This window comes from Blastomyces dermatitidis, assembly GCF_000003525.1.
Source record: "Blastomyces dermatitidis ER-3 genomic scaffold supercont1.6, whole genome shotgun sequence".
In the NCBI taxonomy this organism is placed as follows: domain Eukaryota; kingdom Fungi; phylum Ascomycota; class Eurotiomycetes; order Onygenales; family Ajellomycetaceae; genus Blastomyces; species Blastomyces dermatitidis.
The window spans coordinates 175,252-194,348 of record NW_025544779.1 but is presented as its reverse complement, the minus strand read 5'-3'; the positions used below and the strand labels follow the sequence as shown (position 1 = coordinate 194,348).

At 46.9% G+C, this 19,097-nt stretch overlaps 7 protein-coding genes across 7 annotated transcripts in view; 3 read left to right on the top strand and 4 right to left on the bottom strand.

Annotated features, from left to right (window-relative positions):
- Nucleotides 1-49: 49 nt before the first annotated feature.
- Nucleotides 50-3,756, bottom strand: BDCG_05698 (microtubule binding protein HOOK3). The gene is made up of 7 exons (XM_045421385.1): nt 2,158-3,756; nt 2,043-2,109; nt 1,930-1,982; nt 1,766-1,878; nt 1,312-1,697; nt 798-884; nt 50-651 (listed from the first exon to the last, which is right to left on the bottom strand). The coding sequence occupies exons 1-7, from the start codon at nt 3,531-3,533 to the stop codon at nt 448-450; spliced, it is 2,286 nt and encodes a 761-aa protein (XP_045277283.1). The 5' UTR covers nt 3,534-3,756; the 3' UTR covers nt 50-447.
- Nucleotides 3,757-3,764: 8 nt separating this feature from the next.
- On the bottom strand, nt 3,765-4,951 carry BDCG_05697 (uncharacterized protein). Its single transcript, XM_045421384.1, has 4 exons — nt 4,609-4,951; nt 4,507-4,531; nt 4,429-4,438; nt 3,765-4,360 (listed from the first exon to the last, which is right to left on the bottom strand). Exons 1-4 carry the CDS (start codon nt 4,756-4,758, stop codon nt 4,225-4,227), a joined length of 321 nt encoding a protein of 106 aa, XP_045277282.1. The 5' UTR covers nt 4,759-4,951; the 3' UTR covers nt 3,765-4,224.
- Nucleotides 4,952-5,096: 145 nt separating this feature from the next.
- Nucleotides 5,097-8,904, top strand: BDCG_05696 (mRNA cleavage factor complex component Pcf11). The gene is made up of 6 exons (XM_045421383.1): nt 5,097-6,068; nt 6,231-6,686; nt 6,748-7,460; nt 7,544-7,739; nt 7,829-8,203; nt 8,317-8,904. Exons 1-6 carry the CDS (start codon nt 5,901-5,903, stop codon nt 8,368-8,370), a joined length of 1,962 nt encoding a protein of 653 aa, XP_045277281.1. The 5' UTR covers nt 5,097-5,900; the 3' UTR covers nt 8,371-8,904.
- Nucleotides 8,905-11,167, top strand: BDCG_05695 (oxidoreductase). Its single transcript, XM_045421382.1, has 4 exons — nt 8,905-9,385; nt 9,492-9,512; nt 9,631-10,164; nt 10,291-11,167. Exons 1-4 carry the CDS (start codon nt 9,349-9,351, stop codon nt 10,875-10,877), a joined length of 1,179 nt encoding a protein of 392 aa, XP_045277280.1. The 5' UTR covers nt 8,905-9,348; the 3' UTR covers nt 10,878-11,167.
- A 55-nt stretch (nt 11,168-11,222) lies between these two features.
- On the bottom strand, nt 11,223-13,205 carry BDCG_05694 (uncharacterized protein; the record flags this gene model as incomplete). The annotated part of the gene is made up of 4 exons (XM_045421381.1): nt 11,223-12,306; nt 12,522-12,664; nt 12,862-12,902; nt 13,111-13,205. 4 exons carry the CDS (start codon nt 13,203-13,205, stop codon nt 12,115-12,117), a joined length of 471 nt encoding a protein of 156 aa, XP_045277279.1. The 3' UTR covers nt 11,223-12,114.
- A 457-nt stretch (nt 13,206-13,662) lies between these two features.
- Nucleotides 13,663-16,453, bottom strand: BDCG_05693 (adenylate kinase 1). The gene is made up of 4 exons (XM_045421380.1): nt 15,612-16,453; nt 15,422-15,474; nt 15,185-15,339; nt 13,663-15,043 (listed from the first exon to the last, which is right to left on the bottom strand). Exons 1-4 carry the CDS (start codon nt 15,778-15,780, stop codon nt 14,587-14,589), a joined length of 834 nt encoding a protein of 277 aa, XP_045277278.1. The 5' UTR covers nt 15,781-16,453; the 3' UTR covers nt 13,663-14,586.
- BDCG_05692 (26S proteasome regulatory subunit rpn-8) overlaps nt 16,072-19,097 on the top strand; it is a gene marked incomplete at its 3' end in the record, with an annotated part of 4,389 nt that continues 1,363 nt past the window's right edge. The window contains exons 1-3 of the mRNA XM_045421379.1: nt 16,072-17,083; nt 17,157-17,428; nt 17,513-19,097. Coding sequence (XP_045277277.1) covers nt 16,900-17,083; nt 17,157-17,428; nt 17,513-18,151 — 1,095 coding nt within the window. The 5' untranslated portion in view covers nt 16,072-16,899. The remainder of the gene's footprint in view (nt 17,084-17,156; nt 17,429-17,512) is intronic.

The following is a 19,097-nucleotide window of genomic DNA, read 5'->3' as shown; positions in this document are numbered from 1 at the left end:
ATGAAGATAAGGAAAAAAAAAAAAAAAAAAAAAAAAAAAAAAAAAAAAAAAAAAAAAAAAAAAAAAAAAAAAAAAGAAAAAAGAAAGAAAGAAAGAAAGAAAGAAAGAAAATGAAAGAAAGGGGGGAAAGGAAAACAGAAAGAAAATGTAGGGTTGAGAGAACGGGAACGCATTACAAGAACGTCTAATATATCAAAAACCAAGAAGAGAAAGATTTAGAGAGTAATAGGAAATGGCAGCCTTGTCTCCAAAATAACTTAGAAAAGCAAACAAAAACACCTTATTGTAAGCCTTGGTCCCGCTCGGTGTTTGTTAATCCTTCATCATTCCATGCAAGTCGTCGCTCCAACAACAAGCATGTATCCAAATTCACTCACCCCCGCCTCACCTGTGTACTTCTATCGCGATCGTATATATTTTAGAATATATATAATCAGTGTTTCATCATTATTTGCTTCTCGAAACAAGAGCTCGTTGCTTCGCAAGCCAGCTTCGATGGACTTCCACGCCAGTCGTGCTGGTGCTAGCTGGATGTCGGTATCGCAGCATGGAAACGTTGCCGTTCTGCAGGCGGGACTGCTGGTCATACCACGCGGATGATATGAGCGCGATCTCTCGGGCTTGGCGTTGGATGACTTGCATGAGGTTTTTCTATCATAGATGTTTAGTTAGAAAATATCTTACTTTCTGTCTCTTTTTGTTCCAAAACCTGCTGGGTAGCAGGAGCAGTATTATCATATTCTAAGGGATGGTCATGGTTATCGTGACAGATTCAGGGGAACTTATGATGTGTATACCTCAGCTTCTTTATGCGATTCCTGCTTCTCAGAGTGTTGAATCCGCTCCTGTAGAGACTTGATAAGTTCGTTTTGCTGGTTGATGTGCTGTTTGGTTTCCCCCCGAATCGTTCGGCGCCGAGTTAGCATTAGAACCCCGAGGGATGCGGTTTTTAAGAGATATATGGAGAAAGGAACGCTTCAATGTCACAACACAGTGGGACGGGGTCGACGATGAAAAATTGCAAATACAAGCGCGACGAAAAGGAGGAACCATTGCCAGAGTGCCAGAGCGCTCCGGATCTACGAATGGTCAACCTCTGGTTCTGGTTGTATTTATTGGATGTAGGAGGGGGAGTATTCAGGACTAAGACTTCCGGAAGACTTATAAAAAAGGTGCTTGCAAACAAGGAACAAGAAGGATCCTCTGCCAGCCCAGAAAAGCCGTTTATCAATTTTCCCACGGGGAAGATTTTGATAGAAACGAAATACGCAAAAGGAAAACATCGAAGGTAAAATGTTTATGAGAACTAACCTCTGCTCTCTTTGCCAGATTTTCGGCGCTCCGCTCCATGGTATCCGAGAACTGTCTGAGTAAATCGGTTCCTGAGAGCTGGGGCCCGTCCGTATTGTTGCTGTTGAATCTAGCGGCAACTTCATCAAGAAGTTTCTTCATCTCATCCATGGTAGCCTGGTCTTCGCCTTGCATTTCTTGCACCTTCTTGGTTAACCTGTCCCGGAGAGAATCACGCTCTGTAGATACCTCCTGAACAAATGACTGGCTGGTAGCAAGCTTAGTTTCGAGGTCCTGGATTTTGCTTTGAACGGCATGCACTTCATCCCGCATCTTTATCACGTCAGGGGAAGAAGAGTCGTTTGCCGCTTCAACTATGTCGAGTTTCTCCTTACTGATCAGGCCCACTTCAACAATGTCAGCAAGAAGTAAATGGTTCGAGTGAAATTCTCAAGCCCATGTATATATAACTCACATTCAGCTTTCGCCTCCTGAAGCTGTCGTTCTATTGCTTCCATGTCACCTTGTGCATCAGCAAGTTTCTTCTGAATGGCAGAATATTCATCTTGTAGCTTTCTATACGCATCACTGTAGTTTTTGTTAGAATCTGTGCAATATAAGGGAAGGTAAAATTCCCACTTCTCTGCAAATTTAGTACCAAGCCCAACTGTGGGGGATTCTTTCGCGGTGTCCTGGGGTTTGTGTGTTAGCGTTTTCCCTGATCAAGTGAACTAGAACTAGGTGAGTCATACACTCGATGGAGATATTCCACCGTTGAATTTCTCAAGCTCCCGTTTAAGCTCTTCGTTCTCAATTTTCCTAGAGCTAGTTAGCACTTGCACCGTTTACGAGATACATGACACTAACAGCTGCGCCTCTCGTCGGCCCACTTCGTCAAGATCCCTTTGGAAAGTCCCGTGTGCCTTTGGAGTTGTACTTCCAGGAGTAGTTGGGCTCTCCAGACCCTCAAGTTCCCGTATTCGGTCCCGTAATTCGCTGATAGTAGCTTCGTCTCTGGCAAGCTGATCTTCCGCGCTTTGAAGTCGTTCGGTGAGAGCATGGTTGTTAAATTCTAGCTGTTTCTTCACATTTTGAATCTCGTGGCGATCCTGCTCTATTCTTGGGAGGACGCGACGGTACTCCTCAAGCTCCACGTCCCGTTCAGATGAAGATTTCTGACTAATATCGCTATCTCGCAATTGCTGCTGTAGATCTTTGACCTTATTTTTAAGCGCGATATTCTCCTTTTCGAAATCTTGGCTAGCTTGGAGTTTCTGTCGATATTTCTCTGCCGCATTTGCCCGCCTGGAAAGCTGGTCTCGTTCGTTCTTCACTTCGTCGTAGTCATCTTGTAACTTTTGAAATCTCTGATTCTTCACTCGTAATGACTCGACTGTCATCCGTAGACTATCAATTTCGTCCTGAGAAGCCTGAATTTTGGCTTCCTGAGACGCGATAAGATCCTCCTGCTGGCGTGTCCTGCTTTCCAGTGTTTTGGCGTTCGGTATCAAATCTCCCTTCCCAGATTTCAGAGTCGTCAAGCGATCTTCCGTAGATGTGAGCCTATCCAGTACCATATCGTGGTTCTCCTGAAGTCGAGCTAAGCGGTCATGTAAGTCCTCCACTGTTTTCTCTAGCTCTTGCTTTTCATTGAACAGTTTGTCCTTTTCGGCCAGTACCTTTCCGAAGCGTTCCTCAAACCGTAGTTCTGGGTCCATTGGCATATCTCGTCTTGTGGAGAGGTCATTCCGCTCATAATCAAGTTCCTCTAGTCTTTCGTCCGACGGATTTTGTGCTTCTTGTATAATATCCTTTAGCCCTTCTTGTGTTGAAGTGGATAGCTTCTGCATTGTCATTATGTAGGCTTCCGCATTTGGCGAGCTAATGGCTGCAAGCAGGAATAACTTGAGCAGTTCGTTCGTTTCCTTTGTCGATGAGACTTCTGCGATGGCCTTTAGATCAGGTGAGATATTGAGCCCTGAAGGCACTTCACCATCGTTCTGGTTCCTTATATAACTGATCAATGCCTTGTGCAGGTGTTTTAGGTTCTGCCATCGCGGGACCCAGTGGTCGGAGGGTGAGCGCTCTGGTAATTCTCCAAGGAAGTATTGCGGGTCGATATCCTGAAGAGTATCCCAGAGGATAGAGCCATCGCTCAACTGGTCAATTGATCGGATGGTCGTGCCCAAACTAAAACTATTGATCCATTCGAGGAGGGTGGAGGAAATGAGGTCGGAGAGCATTGTGACGCGGGGTTGTACTGCACGAGTTTACACGATATGCGAGAAGTTCGAGCCAAAATGATCCCGCATCATGGCACGGTGAGCGAAAGGAGAGAGATGCGTGGGCAGCTGTTGGACCGTGTTAGTACATTTATTGGTCGTTAATAAGAGTGGCGGCGGCTCGGAGCGTGTAAGAAGTCACGTCGTCGACTAAGCAGCCAACACTATTTTAGGGGCACATGGACCCCTGGAAGACTAATTCCATAGTGATTATTTTAGTGACCCAGGGAAGTTAGAAAATGAGGGACAATTAAAATAGTATAATCTACTATGCGTACGGCACTCAAATTATCAAGTAGTGACAAAAAGGATAGTGGTATCTTATCATTTGTGCTAGCACATTTTCCATTAAATACAGCAGCTATATACAACGAAATGCAAGGTCAAAAAAGCAAAAAATAATAAATAAAATAAGGTATGTATGTGCACCTGTCTTGCAACGTAGCGTCATCACAGGAGAATGTCAGATACGTCATTGCATTCTACCATTCTTCGCTGATTTTACTAAAAACCAAAAAAAGAGATCATTCGGCAATGAGGGCGGGTAGCACCTCCATTCTAGCCAGGTAACAAATCAAGTGTAGAGTGGAATATTTGGTCGTATATCATGAGGTACCATGTGGCTCCCGTTCGACAGTTCACCCTGGGACAATTACAACTTATTGCCGCCGCTGGTCAGTTTTCCGTCAAGGGTGACTATCTGATCTTCTTCGATCCAGGGACGATGTTTGTCCGACAAGGTAGAAAGCGTATCGAAGACCGTCATGGGTGCAGTTGCGGCGAAACCCCTAGTTTCCAACATGTTTAGCGGGGGTTCTGAGCAGAAGATAATGTCCAGGGGAGGGGAGAGGCATACTTGATCAGTTCTAAATAGAGTCGTCGGTTAGCAGGAGGTCAAATCAGGCATCTATGAACGGGGCAGCCAGCGACTTACCGAATTTGTGAGTGATTACTCCGCCCTATTAAAACCATTGCAGAATAGCATTTGGTTAGATATCAAAATCGCTCCAAGATTAGGGATAGAAGGGGAACATACTGCGTCCTCAACGGCCTCCATAGCGGCGTCGATGACAGAGGAAGGGGTATCTGAAGGATAGCTGACCAGTATTGCCTTTTCTGGTCCCACTCCAGCGAAGGCGGCCGTCGCGATAAAGACCAAAAGTAAAGTAAAAATGTAGAGCTTCATAGTCTTATGCTTTAGCAAAATGGGGAGATGGTTAAGTGTTCAACAGATTGCTAACTGGAGGTTTGAGATCTTGAGATCAGTCGAGAACAGAGGAGAAGATGGTTTTCACGGGGTTACATGGGATCTCTCCGGTGCTGACGGGGAATAGAAAGCGTCCACAGGCGAGTCTCACAGATCAAGGCGAAATCTTACCTAGTCCTGCCTATATGACGCTGATGCTGGCTGGTTGAGTTCAAGGATATGGAACAGATCACATGACTTTCACGTGGTGACCGCTGACTCATCGCCTCACCTCTAGAGCCTCACTTCAACGTCAAATCCCTTCCAGCTTCAAACTTCCGGCGACCACCTCCAACAAACTCCAACATCACCCAGCTGCCTTGTGAATATCACTGGATAAACAGCTGCTGATACTGTCAGCGACCCTGTATTTGATCTTTTATTCCGTTGTACCTTCAATTGTGCTATTTATATTTCCCTTCGCCCCTCGCCCTCCCGTCATCAGCGTTACATCGCTGGCCAGTTCCCTCTTTGCCCCCTCGGCCAACATATCACCTACTATCGCCCAGAACCCATTTTCCCTAGCTACCAGCACGTTTACTGTTGGGATTTTTGGTATTCGTTGCTGAGAAGGACGGAGAAAAAGGATTAGCGGCGTTGTACGGTGGTCTTTATGGGTGGTGGATGATATAATAAGGATCATACATATATTTGCAGTTGGGGGGTTCACATCGGCCTGTTCTGTTCAGTTTTTGCAGAGAATAACTTAGCAACCATTCTACAAATTCTGTCCTGACTTTTCCTGTCAATCTATTCGCACTCTGAAATTAGCAGAAGATTGCTTCTTCGCAGGGAAGAAAAAGAGAGGGGAAGGGGAAAATCAACTGAAGACAAATAACCAAAAAAGAAAAAGAAAGAAAAAGGAAAGAAAAGAAGAAGAAAAAATATTCCATTCACAGTTCCTCCTGGCTAAAACCAGTCAGTATCGCAAACTTCCAAGGAAAATCTCTTTTACCTTTGTGCCTTGGTTACTTTTCCCTGTTCTATATCTTTTTTCATTGCTTTTCTTTTTCCTTTTACGATACCCGTCATTATCTGTTCATAATCTTCGCCCGATTACATCTATATACCAAGTGCCCAGCATGTCTACAGGACTTGCGTCTGATGAAGTTGCGGAAGATTACAAGAACTCGCTCGAGGACCTGACAGGAAACGATAAGTTCCAAATTAGCAATCTCACAGTGATTGCAAAGGAAAATACTGAACATGCGATGGCCATCTCCCGAGTACTGGAGAATCATATTCGGACAGTAGGTGCTTCGTCTTTGTTTCCTCGTTTCCCTTTTCACATCATGCTCGTCTTCTCATTGCTTAAGACTTTTCTCCCGTTCCCTTTCGTTGCGACCGCTTAACTCGAGCACTCGTAGCAATATTGATATATGCAGCTCTCTAACTCGGATCTTCATTTGTAGACTCCGCCAGCTCAGAAACTTCCAGCTCTTTATGTAGTTGATTCTGTTGTCAAAAATGTAGGAACGCCCTACACTCTATTTTTGGGGCGCAACCTCTATCAGACCTTCATGAACGCATATACGCTCGTCGATTCTCAAACCCGCAAGAAACTGGATGAGATGTTGAAAACTTGGAAAGAGCCTGTTCCTGGTTCCCTGGATACTAGACCTGTTTTCCCCGTTGAAATAACCCGCAGTATTGAGAATGCTCTTATCAAAGCCAGAACAGCCGCGCTTCAGAATCAGCAGGCAAGAAGCCAGCACGATATCCTTGGGCGGAATCGCGGAGTTACTACTCCTCCAACTTCTACTACCTGGCGGAACACTCCAACCCCGCCGCAAATTCCCCCACGACTTACCCAATCCGCCAACCAAAATATCCCCCAACAGTACCCGAGTAATGGGCACCAGCACTACGTGAGTGTCCAATCTGCAGCCGAGTGGTGTAGTCCATTCTCGAACTAATAATATCTTACAGCCGTCGGCTCAACCGGTTCAGCCATACGGGCAACCATTTCAAGAGTCAATTGACCTTAGCGCATTACACCGTGATATAGAGAGTTTGATCGCGACCGCTCGAGCTGACTTTGCAATTAATCCACTTGACCCTTCAATTCAGCAACGGCTAAAAGCTCTTTTAGACCTCCAGAACATCCTGCAGCAGCAAAAGCTACCGCAAGACCAGCTAAAGCTTATTCGAGATCAGGTATCTCAGCTTTCCCCGCAGTCACCCCAAGCTCAGCCTCCCCCTCGGGTTGTTCCAACTCCACCTATACCCCAGGCAGCTCAATCAATACAAAACCACACCCCGCAGCCGAATCTTCAAGCCCTTCTAAACCCTGCCACGATTGCGGAGCTTATAAAAGCGACAACAAACCAGCAAAGCCGAACACCACCACCACCGCCGGTGGTGCCTCATATTCCACCATTCCTACAGCCTCAAGCCACCAGCACTCCGCCCCCCCCCGCACCGTCTACAGCACCTACCCTTACAGAGAATCCCTTGATTGCCTCCCTTAGAGCTCGAGGCCTACTCCCGCCCCCAACTTCATCTGCTCCGCCAACACCCCCTAATCTACCTTTCATTCTCCCTGGGCAAGCGGGATATACACCACCCGCTGTTATTTCACAATTATCTAACCCATCTGAAGTCAAAATTAACATACAAATGACCTCAGCGTCCATCAGGATGTAAGCTCCCTTGTATAAAAATATAAAGTAAATAACTAGCCGCAATAGTCCTATACATTAACCGTTCCCTTTTGTCTATCTAGCCCGAGGCCGAACCTAATTTCTACGCTGTACGAAGAAAAGCCGAATCGATGCGGAACATGTGGCCGCCGCTTTCATTCAGATGATCAAGGAAAAGAGAAAAAGGCACGACACTTGGATTGGCATTTCAAAACTAATCAGCGCATGACTGAGGCATCCAAGCGAGGACAGAGTCGTAGCTGGTATCTGGGTGAGCGGGTAAGTAAAACCTGTCTTTTCTTTTCTCTTCTTCCGTTTTCTTTTGATTGGCAAACCTCCTCACTCACAGCTAACACAAACAAACGCAGGAATGGATAAAATCCCGAGAGTACGACGACGATACCGGTGGCCAAACAGGTGAAGGTGCAACTTCCACCAACGGATCAGCGACAGATGCTGCTGCGGCTGGAGCAAAGAAATCATCGCAGAAGCCATGGATCCACGCACCCAACGACGCGGCGCTACGCAATGCACCATGCCCAATCTGCCAGGAGAAGTTCGAATCGACGTGGTCTGAAGAAGCGCAAGACTGGATCTGGCATGATGCCAGTAAGGTGGGGAGTCGTGTATATCATGCAAGCTGTTACTCGGAAGTTACGAGGGATGGCACGGCGACGGGACAGGGGACGCCGGTTGGTAGAACCGGGACTCCAGACTCTGTCTTGGGGAAGAGGAAAGCTGAGGTATGATAGTCACCCCGCCCTCCTCCTCCCCGGCTTGATAATTTGGAAGAAATCGCACGTATAGACTTGTGCTAACCTATAATCTCCCTCTCTCTCTTTTTATTTGCCTCTAGGAACCAGAAAGTGTCACAACTAGCGTTAGAATAAAAACTGAGCCTGCATCATGACATTTTGAAATCTTCAAAAATTTTCCTTCTCTTCTCAACCTTCCCCTGGGGCCCAACTTCCCTTCATTTTAGACAACTCCTGTATACCCTCCCCAAGCTCCCTCCCTCCCTGTCAACACTTGTCTTGATAACTCCTCACGCCGTGCTCACGCCGGCCTTATATACCCAATCTCCCCATCCCTCCATTTTTCTACTTCAGCGTAATGTAGTAGCTACTGGTCGCATATAAAATCTGTCCGATACTTTCGTTTAGACCGTGTTTTTTATCTGTTATTAACTTTTTTTCGTTCACTTGTTACCATAGGATGGCATGGCATGGTATGTCTCATTCGAGGTCATGCCCTGATCTGTTTTATAGACTCAATCTTCGCAAGTCAAAAAGAAAATTAGTTTTTAGCCTTCATTATTTTGTGCTAGCTGCGTAAATTGTTTAGTGCTTCTTCCATCTATTTAATGGAAATATGGCCAGTTAGTTTTGCCACTAAATTCCAATTTAAAAAAATATACTCCGTTCTTAAAGAGAAGAACCTCCACGTTAGGTACTGTACAACCAACGCACACATGTTTATTTCTGGTTGTCTTTGTCTTCTCGATATGCCGAAACCCCCATAAGCGTAACACCGGAAAATCCAGAATGCGGGCCGATATTTTCCATTGCTTTCCCCCTCCCCAACCTCCCGAGCCGTAGTTTCAGTGGCTTGGACGAGTACAGGCTCAGTTACATCGCTTTTTGTGGGGGAGGGGCAGGGAGCTTGAAGCAATGCAAGGATAGGTGGTAACCCTGTCAAAAACGTAACCCCGCTCATCGACATCGTTCATATATATTAATAAACCGGTCCCACGCATTTTGTCCTTGCATAATCTCCCTTTGGTTTTTACCGTCGGCTTACGAACGACGATTCCTTGCCTTCTTCTTTCTACCCCTAATTTAATATCTTCATTTGACGTATTCTTAATTGATCGACTGCCTGTATAACAATGGCGGAACCATATAATATTCGGTGGGGGTTTATGGGTACGTTGAAGCTGTTCAAATTCCACACCTCTCTGTTTGTCATTGCCAGCCAATGGTTGTCCTTCCATGGAGAGAGCTTCTATTAATACTTAATCGCATGGTCTAGCTACGGGAGGGATTTCCAAATGTAAGAGAGAAAATCCCATCAAACAAAGACCAGAGCAAATTAAAAAATACCATAAACCCCCTCGGGGGGGAGCATTCCCTACACCAAAATATCTAACATGAATACCTTCCACACCCAGCCTTCGCAAGGGACATGCTCATCGACCCCTCCCTGCGCAACGCCTCCGACATCTCCCACACAATCGCCGCCGTCGCCTCCTCCACCTCCCGCGAGCGCGCGCAGCAATTCATCACAGACCTCTCCATCCCACAACCCTGCACCGCCCACGGCTCCTACGAGGCCCTCGTCAACGACCCAAACGTCGACATCGTCTACATCGCCACGCCGCACTCGCACCATTTCCAGAACGCCATGCTGGCGCTGGGCGCGGGGAAGCATGTGCTGTGCGAGAAGGCGCTGACGACCAATGCGGCGCAGGCGCGGATTCTGGTTGAGACGGCGCGCCGGCGCAGGCTGTTCTTGATGGAGGCGGTGTGGACGAGGTTTTTCCCGCTGTCGGTGCAGATTCGGGAGTTGGTGGGTAAGGGGGAGATTGGGGAGGTGGTGAGGGTTGTGGCCGATACGAGTTGCGGGAGTACGGATCCGGAGGGGGACTGGGGGACGACGCATCGGATGGTGAATATGGATTTGGCTGGGGGGGTGCTGTTGGATGGTGAGTGTTAAGATATGTTTTCATTTGTATTAAATGTTCAATCAACTTCCTTGATATCCTACACCCTTTGCATACGAGGTTACTACTGGGACGTACTCCCACGCTAAACTCGCTGTATATATACAGTGGGCGTCTACTCCCTAACATGGGCCTTCCAAATCCTCTACCATACCCGACCCCTTGCCGAACGCAAACCACCCAGCACCATCAGCTCCCAAATGATCCACTACCCGGCCACAGGCGCCGACGAATCCACCACTATCCTGCTCGAATTCCCCCAGTCGACGCCCGCAGGCACGTACAAAGCGCAGGCGGTCGCCATGACGAACTTCCGTCTGATCTCCGACCTGGACGGGAAATGGTCCGCGGGCCCCACAGTGCGCATCCAGGGCACGCGCGGCGAGATTCAGGTCTTTGGCTACCCGTTCCATCCGGATAGCTTCAAGGTTATTCCGCTCGGTGAGGGGCGGGAGATCAGAGAGGTTGTGGGTGAGTTTCCCGGGCAGGGGAAGGGGATGTATTGGGAGGCTGATGAGGCGGCGAGGTGTGTGCGGGATGGAAAGCTGGAGAGCGAGACGATGTCGTGGGAGGAGAGTCTGGTTATTATGGATGTTATGGATGAGGTGAGGAGGCAAGGGGGGTTGAGGTATCCGGATGAGATTGAGTCGACGGAGTATCCGGTGGCGCTTGCGGGGAAGAAGGGGGTTTCTTAGGCTGTACAAGCAAATAATTTTTTATACATAGGTATTGATAGGTTGATGATTTCTTTTCTGAGGGGGTGTGTGTGAGAGAGAGAGAGAAATTACTGTCTTGGAGGAAGTAATATTTATCTGGGAGACGAGACGAAGCTCTGCCAGTCACCCAGGTACATTACATTGTATGGATATATATTTATACCGTCTCTTTTAGCTATGGAAATCTACGAATGATATGAATGAAAATGACTTCTAACGTTTCACCATCAAATCAGCGTCAGCTCCCCAAGTGAAAGCTGCCGCCTTCCACAGAAAGTAATAAGTAGAAAGTGAAGGAAAAGGAAAAGAGTAGAAGATTCCAGTTTTTGGGAGGAGGGCAATTGTTTCCATTCTCTGACTATCTATTTTTGTATATTGGGGTGTGGGAATTCATTAAAATAGAGAGCACGAGGAGCGAAAAAAAAAAAAAAAAAAGGAGAAAAAGAAACAACCTTCAGAATACAAATCTTACGCCTCATCTTCCCATACACGCCAACCCCCACAGGTTTGCATTTTTTTTCGTTGACTGCCTCTCCGTCATGATGGTGGGATGGGCTGGTACATTCCTCCTTTTCCATTCTTCCTTTGGGCCTCAGTGACAAGCATTCTTCGAAGGAAAGAAAGAGTAGAGAGATAAACTTGAGATGGAGAACAAGACGGGCAGTCCATGGGTCGTTGAACAAATGCCTCACCAGACGTGCAGTGCTATCAAATTGACAATGGGGGACATTAAAAGGGGGTTGGTGGTTAGGTTTGAGCGAAGAGAGAAGAAAAAGGAATAAATCACGAAATATCAAGGAAAAAAAAAAAAAAAAAAAAAAAAAAAAAAAAAAAAAAAAAAAACCTCTGGGGCAGATTGTTAAATCACAAAGGGAATGCTTCCCGTGTACTCTTACAGTCCAGTCCGTACAAGAATTGAAGATTGGAGATTTATTTCGTTAAAAAAGAGAAAAAAGAAAAAAAGAAACAGCGTCTGCAAACATAACAACAAGCCCATCCTCCTCCCATTCATTATTATTGTTCATTTTAGCGAAAACAAACCGATCGTGTTCGGAAGAAAAACGGGCCGTATAGATTTTTCTTCTCAACACAAGGGTTGGGTTTTTTTTTTTTTTTTTTTTTTTCTGAACTTCATGGCGATGACGAACGTGAAAGCTGTTGGCAATACGATTGGCGAAGAAAAAAATAAATCAGACGGCCAGTTATTTTGTTTAATTTAGCGAGCTGTGCCAGGGGCAACAGTCTCAGCGACGACGACATCCTCAGCGTCGGTGGTGGTGGACGAAACAGACGTAGCAGCGGCAACCTCAGCTTCAGCAACGGCAGTGTCGGTGTCGATGGCGGTGTCCATGGTGACGGCGGCTTCCTCCTCCTTGGTGGTCTCGACGACGGGGGCCACCTCAGGAGTCTAAGACTATGGCGTCAACATACACAACCACCTTCGAAACGCGGAAATGTTATGATCAATTGGGTTGTTCCGAAAATGAAGATGAAGAAGAGAAGAAAGCAAAGATTAATTCTCGACATTGGAGTGTGCTGATGGTTTTTGGGTATGGTCTGGGAACAGGCTTTGTCTTTCGCGATGAAAAAAAGAGGATGAAAAGGGAGATGGGATAAACTTACGGTGCGACCGGCTTGCTCGTCAACAGCCACGGCAGAGGCAGTGGTTTCACCAAGATGACCAAGGTCAGCCAGGTTCATGGTGCGTGGCATGCTGCGGATTTCTGGGTAGATATCAACGGCACGACCGTCATGGCGAGTAATTGCTGTACGAGAATAAGGGGGAGGGGAGGGAGAGGGATATTTCTTAGCAAAGGCCCCGTTCGAAATCAACAAAAGGGGAGTGAATGGCAAATCTCCTGAATGGGACATCAAAAGCCCCCCCCCCTCTTTTCTTTCTCTGGCATATTTGGTCCCATTTCATCAGAGAGAGAGAATGGATGGGAACAGGGAAAAAACTTACGACGCAAATTATGCATATCCAGATTCAACGTGGTCTGGGGGCTAAAAGTTGGCAGCAAATAAGGAGACAGAGCATCAACGAGTTAGCCGTCTGCTCACCAACTACCAAACTGGCACAAGCAGCAATGAAACACCAAAGGACACACACAAATGCCTTCAAAACAAACAACCCCCTTTAAAACAAGGGAATGGAGATGGGGATTCTATATCTGTCAATTCCCCTGGGAGACGAGGACACGAGTGGACTTACAACTGAGGAGACCCGATCTCCAACCCACGAACAGTGACAGACTCGTCATCGTCGTCCTCGTCGTGACGGCCGCAGCAGGAATAGGAAGTGCCCATTCCTGAAGACGCTGGCAGGTTCACTAGCGTTGATGCGGCTTGCTGAGGGATAGAGGACCTGCTTGATGAGGATTTGATCTCTCTCTAAGGGGTTCTGTGATGGATGGCAAACAATGACAAGAAGTGATGTGAAAGAGAGTGATGAAGAGAAGAAGAGAGAAAGAGAAGAAGAGAGGAAGAGAAAGAAGAAAAAGAGGGCAGCTGAGGGACATCATGCCATGACAAAGATAACGACACGACTCAGCACAACATCACACTACACAACAGCTCTGATTCACTGGCCCATGCGCTCATGACATTTCAGAGAGTGAGGAGATCACAGTTGTCACCTAGCAACTACAGCAGCATCATGAACAGAGGCGGGAGGGGAGAGAGGGAAGGGGGGGAAGAGGTGAAAGGGGGAAAAGGGGGTGGTATTCGGAGGACAAAGGGTCCGTTTATTGGGAATAGAAATAGAATACGGATGAAATGGAAATGAACAATAGAAATCCTGAATATCCTTCTGGATAGTTTGCTCCTTTTTCTTTCTGATACCAAGTATTTGCCCGGCAATGTGCAGGTTATAGAAATAAGAAGAAGAATGAGGAGGCGGAGTATATTGAAAGGAAAGAAACCACAATCATCCTTCTATATCCATCAAGGAGAAGCAAATACAGAAGAAATAAGAACAAACCGAAACATTTGTTCAGATAGGTAGAAAGAGAGAATAGAAAGCAAAAAAAGAAGAAGAAAAAAAAGAAAAGAAGAACAAGAAGAATTGGAGACAAAAAAGCGATTCAATATATAGTTATCAGTCAGTAGTTAGTCGCCCGGTTGATTGACAGTAGCAGAAGGGGGTATTCTTTTACAACAGCACGCTTTTGTCTTCCTTTTTCTTCTGTTCTGCAAATGTTCCTTATTTCACCTTTCCCATTCATGCACGAGCGAGGTCCGATGCGAGGTCCCCTGATGGAATGGGCGGATTCTTACCTCCTTGTTATCACCGGCGAAAATTAAGAAAAGAGAAAGAAAAAGAAAACCGATAAAAAAAGAGAGGAAAAAGAGAAAATAGTAGAAGTTTCGCGCATACAATTCTGGACGCATATATGATAAGATTCTCCAATAGGGGTTTGGTTATGCTTGATAGGTGGGCTGGTATCCATTTATAACGCACCGGAGGGAGCAAAACTTAAGAGGGGATCCACTGGAGGGATCCAGATGACATGGTGATGGAGAGAAAAAGGCACCGAGTAAGAATATATATAAAAAGGAAAGAGGAATTGGTCGAAATGAGACGACACACGCACACACACATACACAGAGAGAGAGAGAGAGAAACGTAGGGAGGACTACACGAAGAGAGTAATATAAAGGGGTAAAACAGTAATCAGCCTAGTAATCTTTATTTCGACATGCTGATCTTGCCAAGTATCCCACTCGAAGCTGCAGCCTTATCCGCATCGAAAACCTGCAGCAGGCTCTTCCACACCTGTCCAGGCTCCTGGCTGGCGTCAATCCCCTTCCAGATGCCAGTGGTCTTGTAGTATCCCACAACAGGCTCCGTCTGCGAATGGTACGTCTTCAGTCTCTTACTCAGCGCATCGGCGTTATCATCTGACCGCTGGACCAGCGGCTCACCCGTGATATCGTCCTTCATGGCCTCCTTAGGTGGGTTGAAGATCTTGTGATACGAGCGTCCTGAGGCGGGGTGCACTAAGCGGCCAGTTATCCGCGCGACGAGGAGGGCGTCGTCGATCTGGAGCTCGATGGCGTGTTGGAGTTTCTGGCCGCGAGAATTGAGCATGCTGTCTAATCTTTCGGCCTGGGCGACTGTGCGGGGGAATCCGTCCAGGATAAAACTGGTGTTTTATAAGCAAATACAAAATTGCATTTTCCTCGCGTTAGCAAAAATTCACGAGACGTTGGGGATGGCCAAAGGAGGGCGAGATAACTCAAAGCCAAACACAACAAGGAGGGAGGGGGTATTTCTTATTCTTTACCCGTTCTGGCACTCCTTGTTATTCTCCAATTCGTGCTTGATCATGTTAACCATAATCTCATCGCTAACCAATCCACCTTGGTCCATGATCTTTTTCGCCTCCTTGCCCAGCTCAGTCTTGCGAGCGACTTGTGACCGCAGCATGTCTCCGGTGGCCTACAGATGACCAAAAGAGAAAAAAAGTCAGCCGGGGATATATACCTTCTTTACTTGTTTGTAATCGGAACAATGTACTCACCAGGTGACAGGCGCAGAATTTTTCCTTGATTTTAGGTGCTTGCGTTCCCTTGCCTGTTGAAAGAAGACGGTTGATATTCAGCCATTGGATTGTACAGTACGGTTTTTTTTTAATTTTATGTCTTTTAGAAAACATATATGTATGTCCATATGTAAAATAGAAAGGGAAGAAACGGAGGAGAAAAACGCACCCGCGCCTGGAGGGCCCATCAAGATCATCCGCACAGATTCCGCGACGGACTTAGGCTGCGAAGAGCCACCTCCGTGCAGCAACCGCTCTTCCAATTGAGCCACGCGCGACTCCAGCTCGCCGATGATGGTCTTAAGGCCATCGACCGTTTCATCCTTGATGGGAGCCATTGTGTGGAACGAAGTGTCGGGGAGATGGGGGAAGACGGGAAATGGAGTGGAGATTGGGGGGGATGGAGTCAACGTCAACGGAAGACGGCCGGCGTGCTCGAGGTCCAGCAGTCGCTCAGTTTCGACAAAGGAAAGGAACGAGAAAATGGTAGTTGCTGTTTTGTTGAAGATGTGTGGCGTAGGTTGATTGAGGTATATTATTGTAGTATAGTGGTGGGAGGTAGAGTGGAGAGGGTTTGGAACCTGGAACTGGAGCTTTTTTTTTTTTTTTTTTTTTTTTTTTGCCCTCTACACCGGGAGAAGTGAGTGAGGTTGTTGGGATGGGAAACGAAACGAACGAACCAGCGAACCAGCGACGGCAAAACCACAGCTTTCTTTCCTTCTCGCAGTTCCCACACGGCCGAGGTGCGCTTCAGGCGTCTTATTATTTACTTTTTTCCTGCCAGCCATCAAGCCAGCTAAACTTATTCCAAGGGACGCCGGTTCTATAGGCCCATTGCCAGGCACCAACAAACCCCCCCAACAGGCGGACCAGGCAACCCGGCAGATCCACCCTCGCGCGACATTATTGCCGAAGATCTGGTCAATGCCTCTGTAACCTTTTTGAATCCAGTAGTAACGTTATTTCTTTGCGCTCGGCTGGAGGAGAGCTGAAGCACCAAAAAGGGGAAAGACTGAGCGGATTGGGTCTGTTCTATGTAATTTTTTTTAAGGCAAATACTGATATAGTTATATATATATATATATATATACATGCTTCCCTTGACACGCTCGTTCTACTCAAAATAGGTTTCCCGTATTATCTCACCTCCATTTATCTATCTACCATTGTAGATTATTTCTACGGCAATATTCAACCAACTTCAAGCTGCGATCTTTTTCCCGAGCCCTCGTCAGCCACATTGTATTGATCCCCCAACCAGCCACAGCCTGGTTAGTCAGCATCACCGGGTTGCTCCCCCCAGCTTCAACGAATCCGACGCATTGAAAGCTGCACAGCACAGCTATTTCACCACCACTTCAACCTAACTCCTCCCACGACCGTATCTCTCAACTCTTGTTCCCCTCGTTTCTTCCCGCTGCTGGACTGTCCGTATACCCCTCTCTCTCTAACCCAGCATGCCTGCCACCACTGCAGACACCTTGTCCATGGTGACACGAACTGTCTCTGTCGCCCCGTTAGTCCTCCTCTCTGTCGCAGATCATTACGGACGCTCAGCCAAGGGAACGAGACGGCGGGTAGTTGGAGTACTGCTGGGCCAAAACGATGGCAAGAATGTCAGGGTTTCGAACAGCTTTGCTGGTATGTTTCACTTTTGCTCCCATACCATACCGGTCCTTCTGCTAAACACAAATATTTCGACCTCTACATATAGTACCCTTCGAGGAAGATGACAAGGATCCCTCCGTCTGGTTCCTAGACCACAATTTCGTCGAGTCGATGAATGATATGTTCAAGAAGATCAATGCTCGTGAAAAGCTCATTGGATGGTACCACTCCGGTCCCAAACTCAGAGCCGCTGATCTGGAGATAAATGAGCTCTTCAAGAGATACACACCAAATCCCCTACTAGTGATCATCGACGTGCAACCAAAAGAGGTTGGCGTACCTACGGATGCCTACTTTGCTGTTGAGGAAATCAAAGATGTGAGTGTGCACACTGTTTTTGCTCTCTCGATCGTGGTGTTGGTTGTATGTTGCGTATGCTGATACGTTTTCACGAACAAAAAGGACGGCACCACCACATCGAAAACTTTTGTTCATACCCCTTCCATAATCGAAGCCGAAGAAGCAGAAGAGATTGGCGTTGAACACCTCCTTAGGGATATAAGAGACGTTGCTGTCGGCACTCTCTCCACCCGCATAACTTCCCAACTACAATCATTACAAGGCCTCCATCTCCGGCTCCGAGACATCGGGCAATATTTACAAAAAGTGCTAGACGGCGACCTGCCCGTCAACCACGCCATTCTCGGAAACCTCCAGGACGTCTTCAACCTTCTCCCCAATCTTTCCACCCCCAAGGCAAACAACACGCAAGTAAACGGAACGGAACAGCCACAGACCGAAAACACGGAGCTTGCACGCGCCATGAGCATCAAGACCAACGACCAACTTATGGCCATCTACCTCAGCAGTTTGATCAGAGCCATTACTGCCTTCCACGACCTTATCGAGAACAAGATTCAGAACCGCCAGCAGCAGGAGGAGCAAGACGCCAAGAAAGAAGAAGAAAAGAATGGCCCCATGACGAATACCAACGGCAATAATAACACCAATAATACCAAAAACTCCAAGTCACCGCCTGGCAACAACGATTCTAAGGAGGAGCAAGAGGGCGCGAAGGATAAGGGGAAAAAGAAGGGATGATTTCGTTACTTTCCCCTCCCCCTCCCTTCTATGCTCATTGCTACATCGCTCTTCTTTTCTTAAAATCTATCACGCCCTATCATGTCCCCTCCCCTTTTCCCTCCATCACCTTCCGCTTTCTCCCTTGTGGTTCGCTAATTCTAGCTCCCTTCCCGTCCCCATCCATGCCCTTGATACCTTCTGTCAAGCAGCATGATATCTATTCATGTAAAATTTAAACGTCATGAAATAAATTAGAGTCTATACTCCTTGGCCACACCCTGTTTCTCCCCTTCCATATACCTAATCTCTCTTTGCAGCGGGTTGTGACTGAGTGAAGGCAACAGTCTATATAGATGTGCCGTATGATGATGAAAGTGGACATCGTTTGGTTTGGGTTAGCAAGATAGAAAGCTTGGAGCGGGTATGAAGGACGGCTTCTTTTCCTGCTCTTCTATTTCTGATGACACACAGAAAAGTCTTTTCAAAGTAATGCAGCTGGTGGTTGTAACCAACTGAATGGAGATTTGGCCCTGCGCTGGCCTTTTTTTTTCGGTGTGCGGTCTAATTTTCATGTGATAGGATGATATATATCTATGGACAGCTAGGTACGGTACACTGGTCCACCCTCGTTTAGTAGAACAAAATACAGCGCTAGGGAATAACCGGTGATCATAATAACCCGACGGGCCATAGCTATTTGTATGTACATACAATACAATCTGCCACAGGACAGCCTACCCTTTAAGCTGCTCGCTCAAGCGGACCCTTACCCCGTAACATGAACCTCCAACCAAACACTGTCAGCTACTGGGACAGAAGAGCTCAATCACCACTAGTTAACACTGGAGGAAGAGGGGCTGGAATACACACAGGAGAGCTAGCCTCGGTTGACAAAAACACCACTGATAACGTTGATTTATGCTGATCTACAAGGAGATGAAGGAAAAAGCGGGGGAGGAGGGAG

Excerpts from the sequence above, each read along its gene's own strand:
- BDCG_05697 (XM_045421384.1), bottom strand. The coding sequence starts at position 4,758 with ATGAAGCTCTACATTTTTACTTTACTTTTGGTCTTTATCGCGACGGCC. Across the intron at positions 4,532-4,608 it reads TGGAGGCCGTTGAGGACGCA|GGCGGAGTAATCACTCACAA; the intron begins GTATGTTCCCCT and ends TGGTTTTAATAG.
- BDCG_05693 (XM_045421380.1), bottom strand. The coding sequence starts at position 15,780 with ATGGCTCCCATCAAGGATGAAACGGTCGATGGCCTTAAGACCATCATC. Across the intron at positions 15,340-15,421 it reads AATTCTGCGCCTGTCACCTG|GCCACCGGAGACATGCTGCG; the intron begins GTGAGTACATTG and ends GGTCATCTGTAG. Across the intron at positions 15,044-15,184 it reads AACAAGGAGTGCCAGAACGG|TTTTATCCTGGACGGATTCC; the intron begins GTAAAGAATAAG and ends ATAAAACACCAG.
- BDCG_05696 (XM_045421383.1), top strand. The coding sequence starts at position 5,901 with ATGTCTACAGGACTTGCGTCTGATGAAGTTGCGGAAGATTACAAGAAC. Across the intron at positions 7,461-7,543 it reads ACCTCAGCGTCCATCAGGAT|CCCGAGGCCGAACCTAATTT; the intron begins GTAAGCTCCCTT and ends TTGTCTATCTAG. Across the intron at positions 7,740-7,828 it reads GCTGGTATCTGGGTGAGCGG|GAATGGATAAAATCCCGAGA; the intron begins GTAAGTAAAACC and ends AAACAAACGCAG.
- BDCG_05695 (XM_045421382.1), top strand. The coding sequence starts at position 9,349 with ATGGCGGAACCATATAATATTCGGTGGGGGTTTATGG. Across the intron at positions 9,513-9,630 it reads TACGGGAGGGATTTCCAAAT|CCTTCGCAAGGGACATGCTC; the intron begins GTAAGAGAGAAA and ends TTCCACACCCAG. Across the intron at positions 10,165-10,290 it reads TGGGGGGGTGCTGTTGGATG|TGGGCGTCTACTCCCTAACA; the intron begins GTGAGTGTTAAG and ends GTATATATACAG.
- BDCG_05698 (XM_045421385.1), bottom strand. The coding sequence starts at position 3,533 with ATGCTCTCCGACCTCATTTCCTCCACCCTCCTCGAATGGATCAATAGT. Across the intron at positions 1,983-2,042 it reads GTGGAATATCTCCATCGAGT|GACACCGCGAAAGAATCCCC; the intron begins GTATGACTCACC and ends CACAAACCCCAG. Across the intron at positions 885-1,311 it reads ATCTGGCAAAGAGAGCAGAG|CACATCAACCAGCAAAACGA; the intron begins GTTAGTTCTCAT and ends GAAACCAAACAG.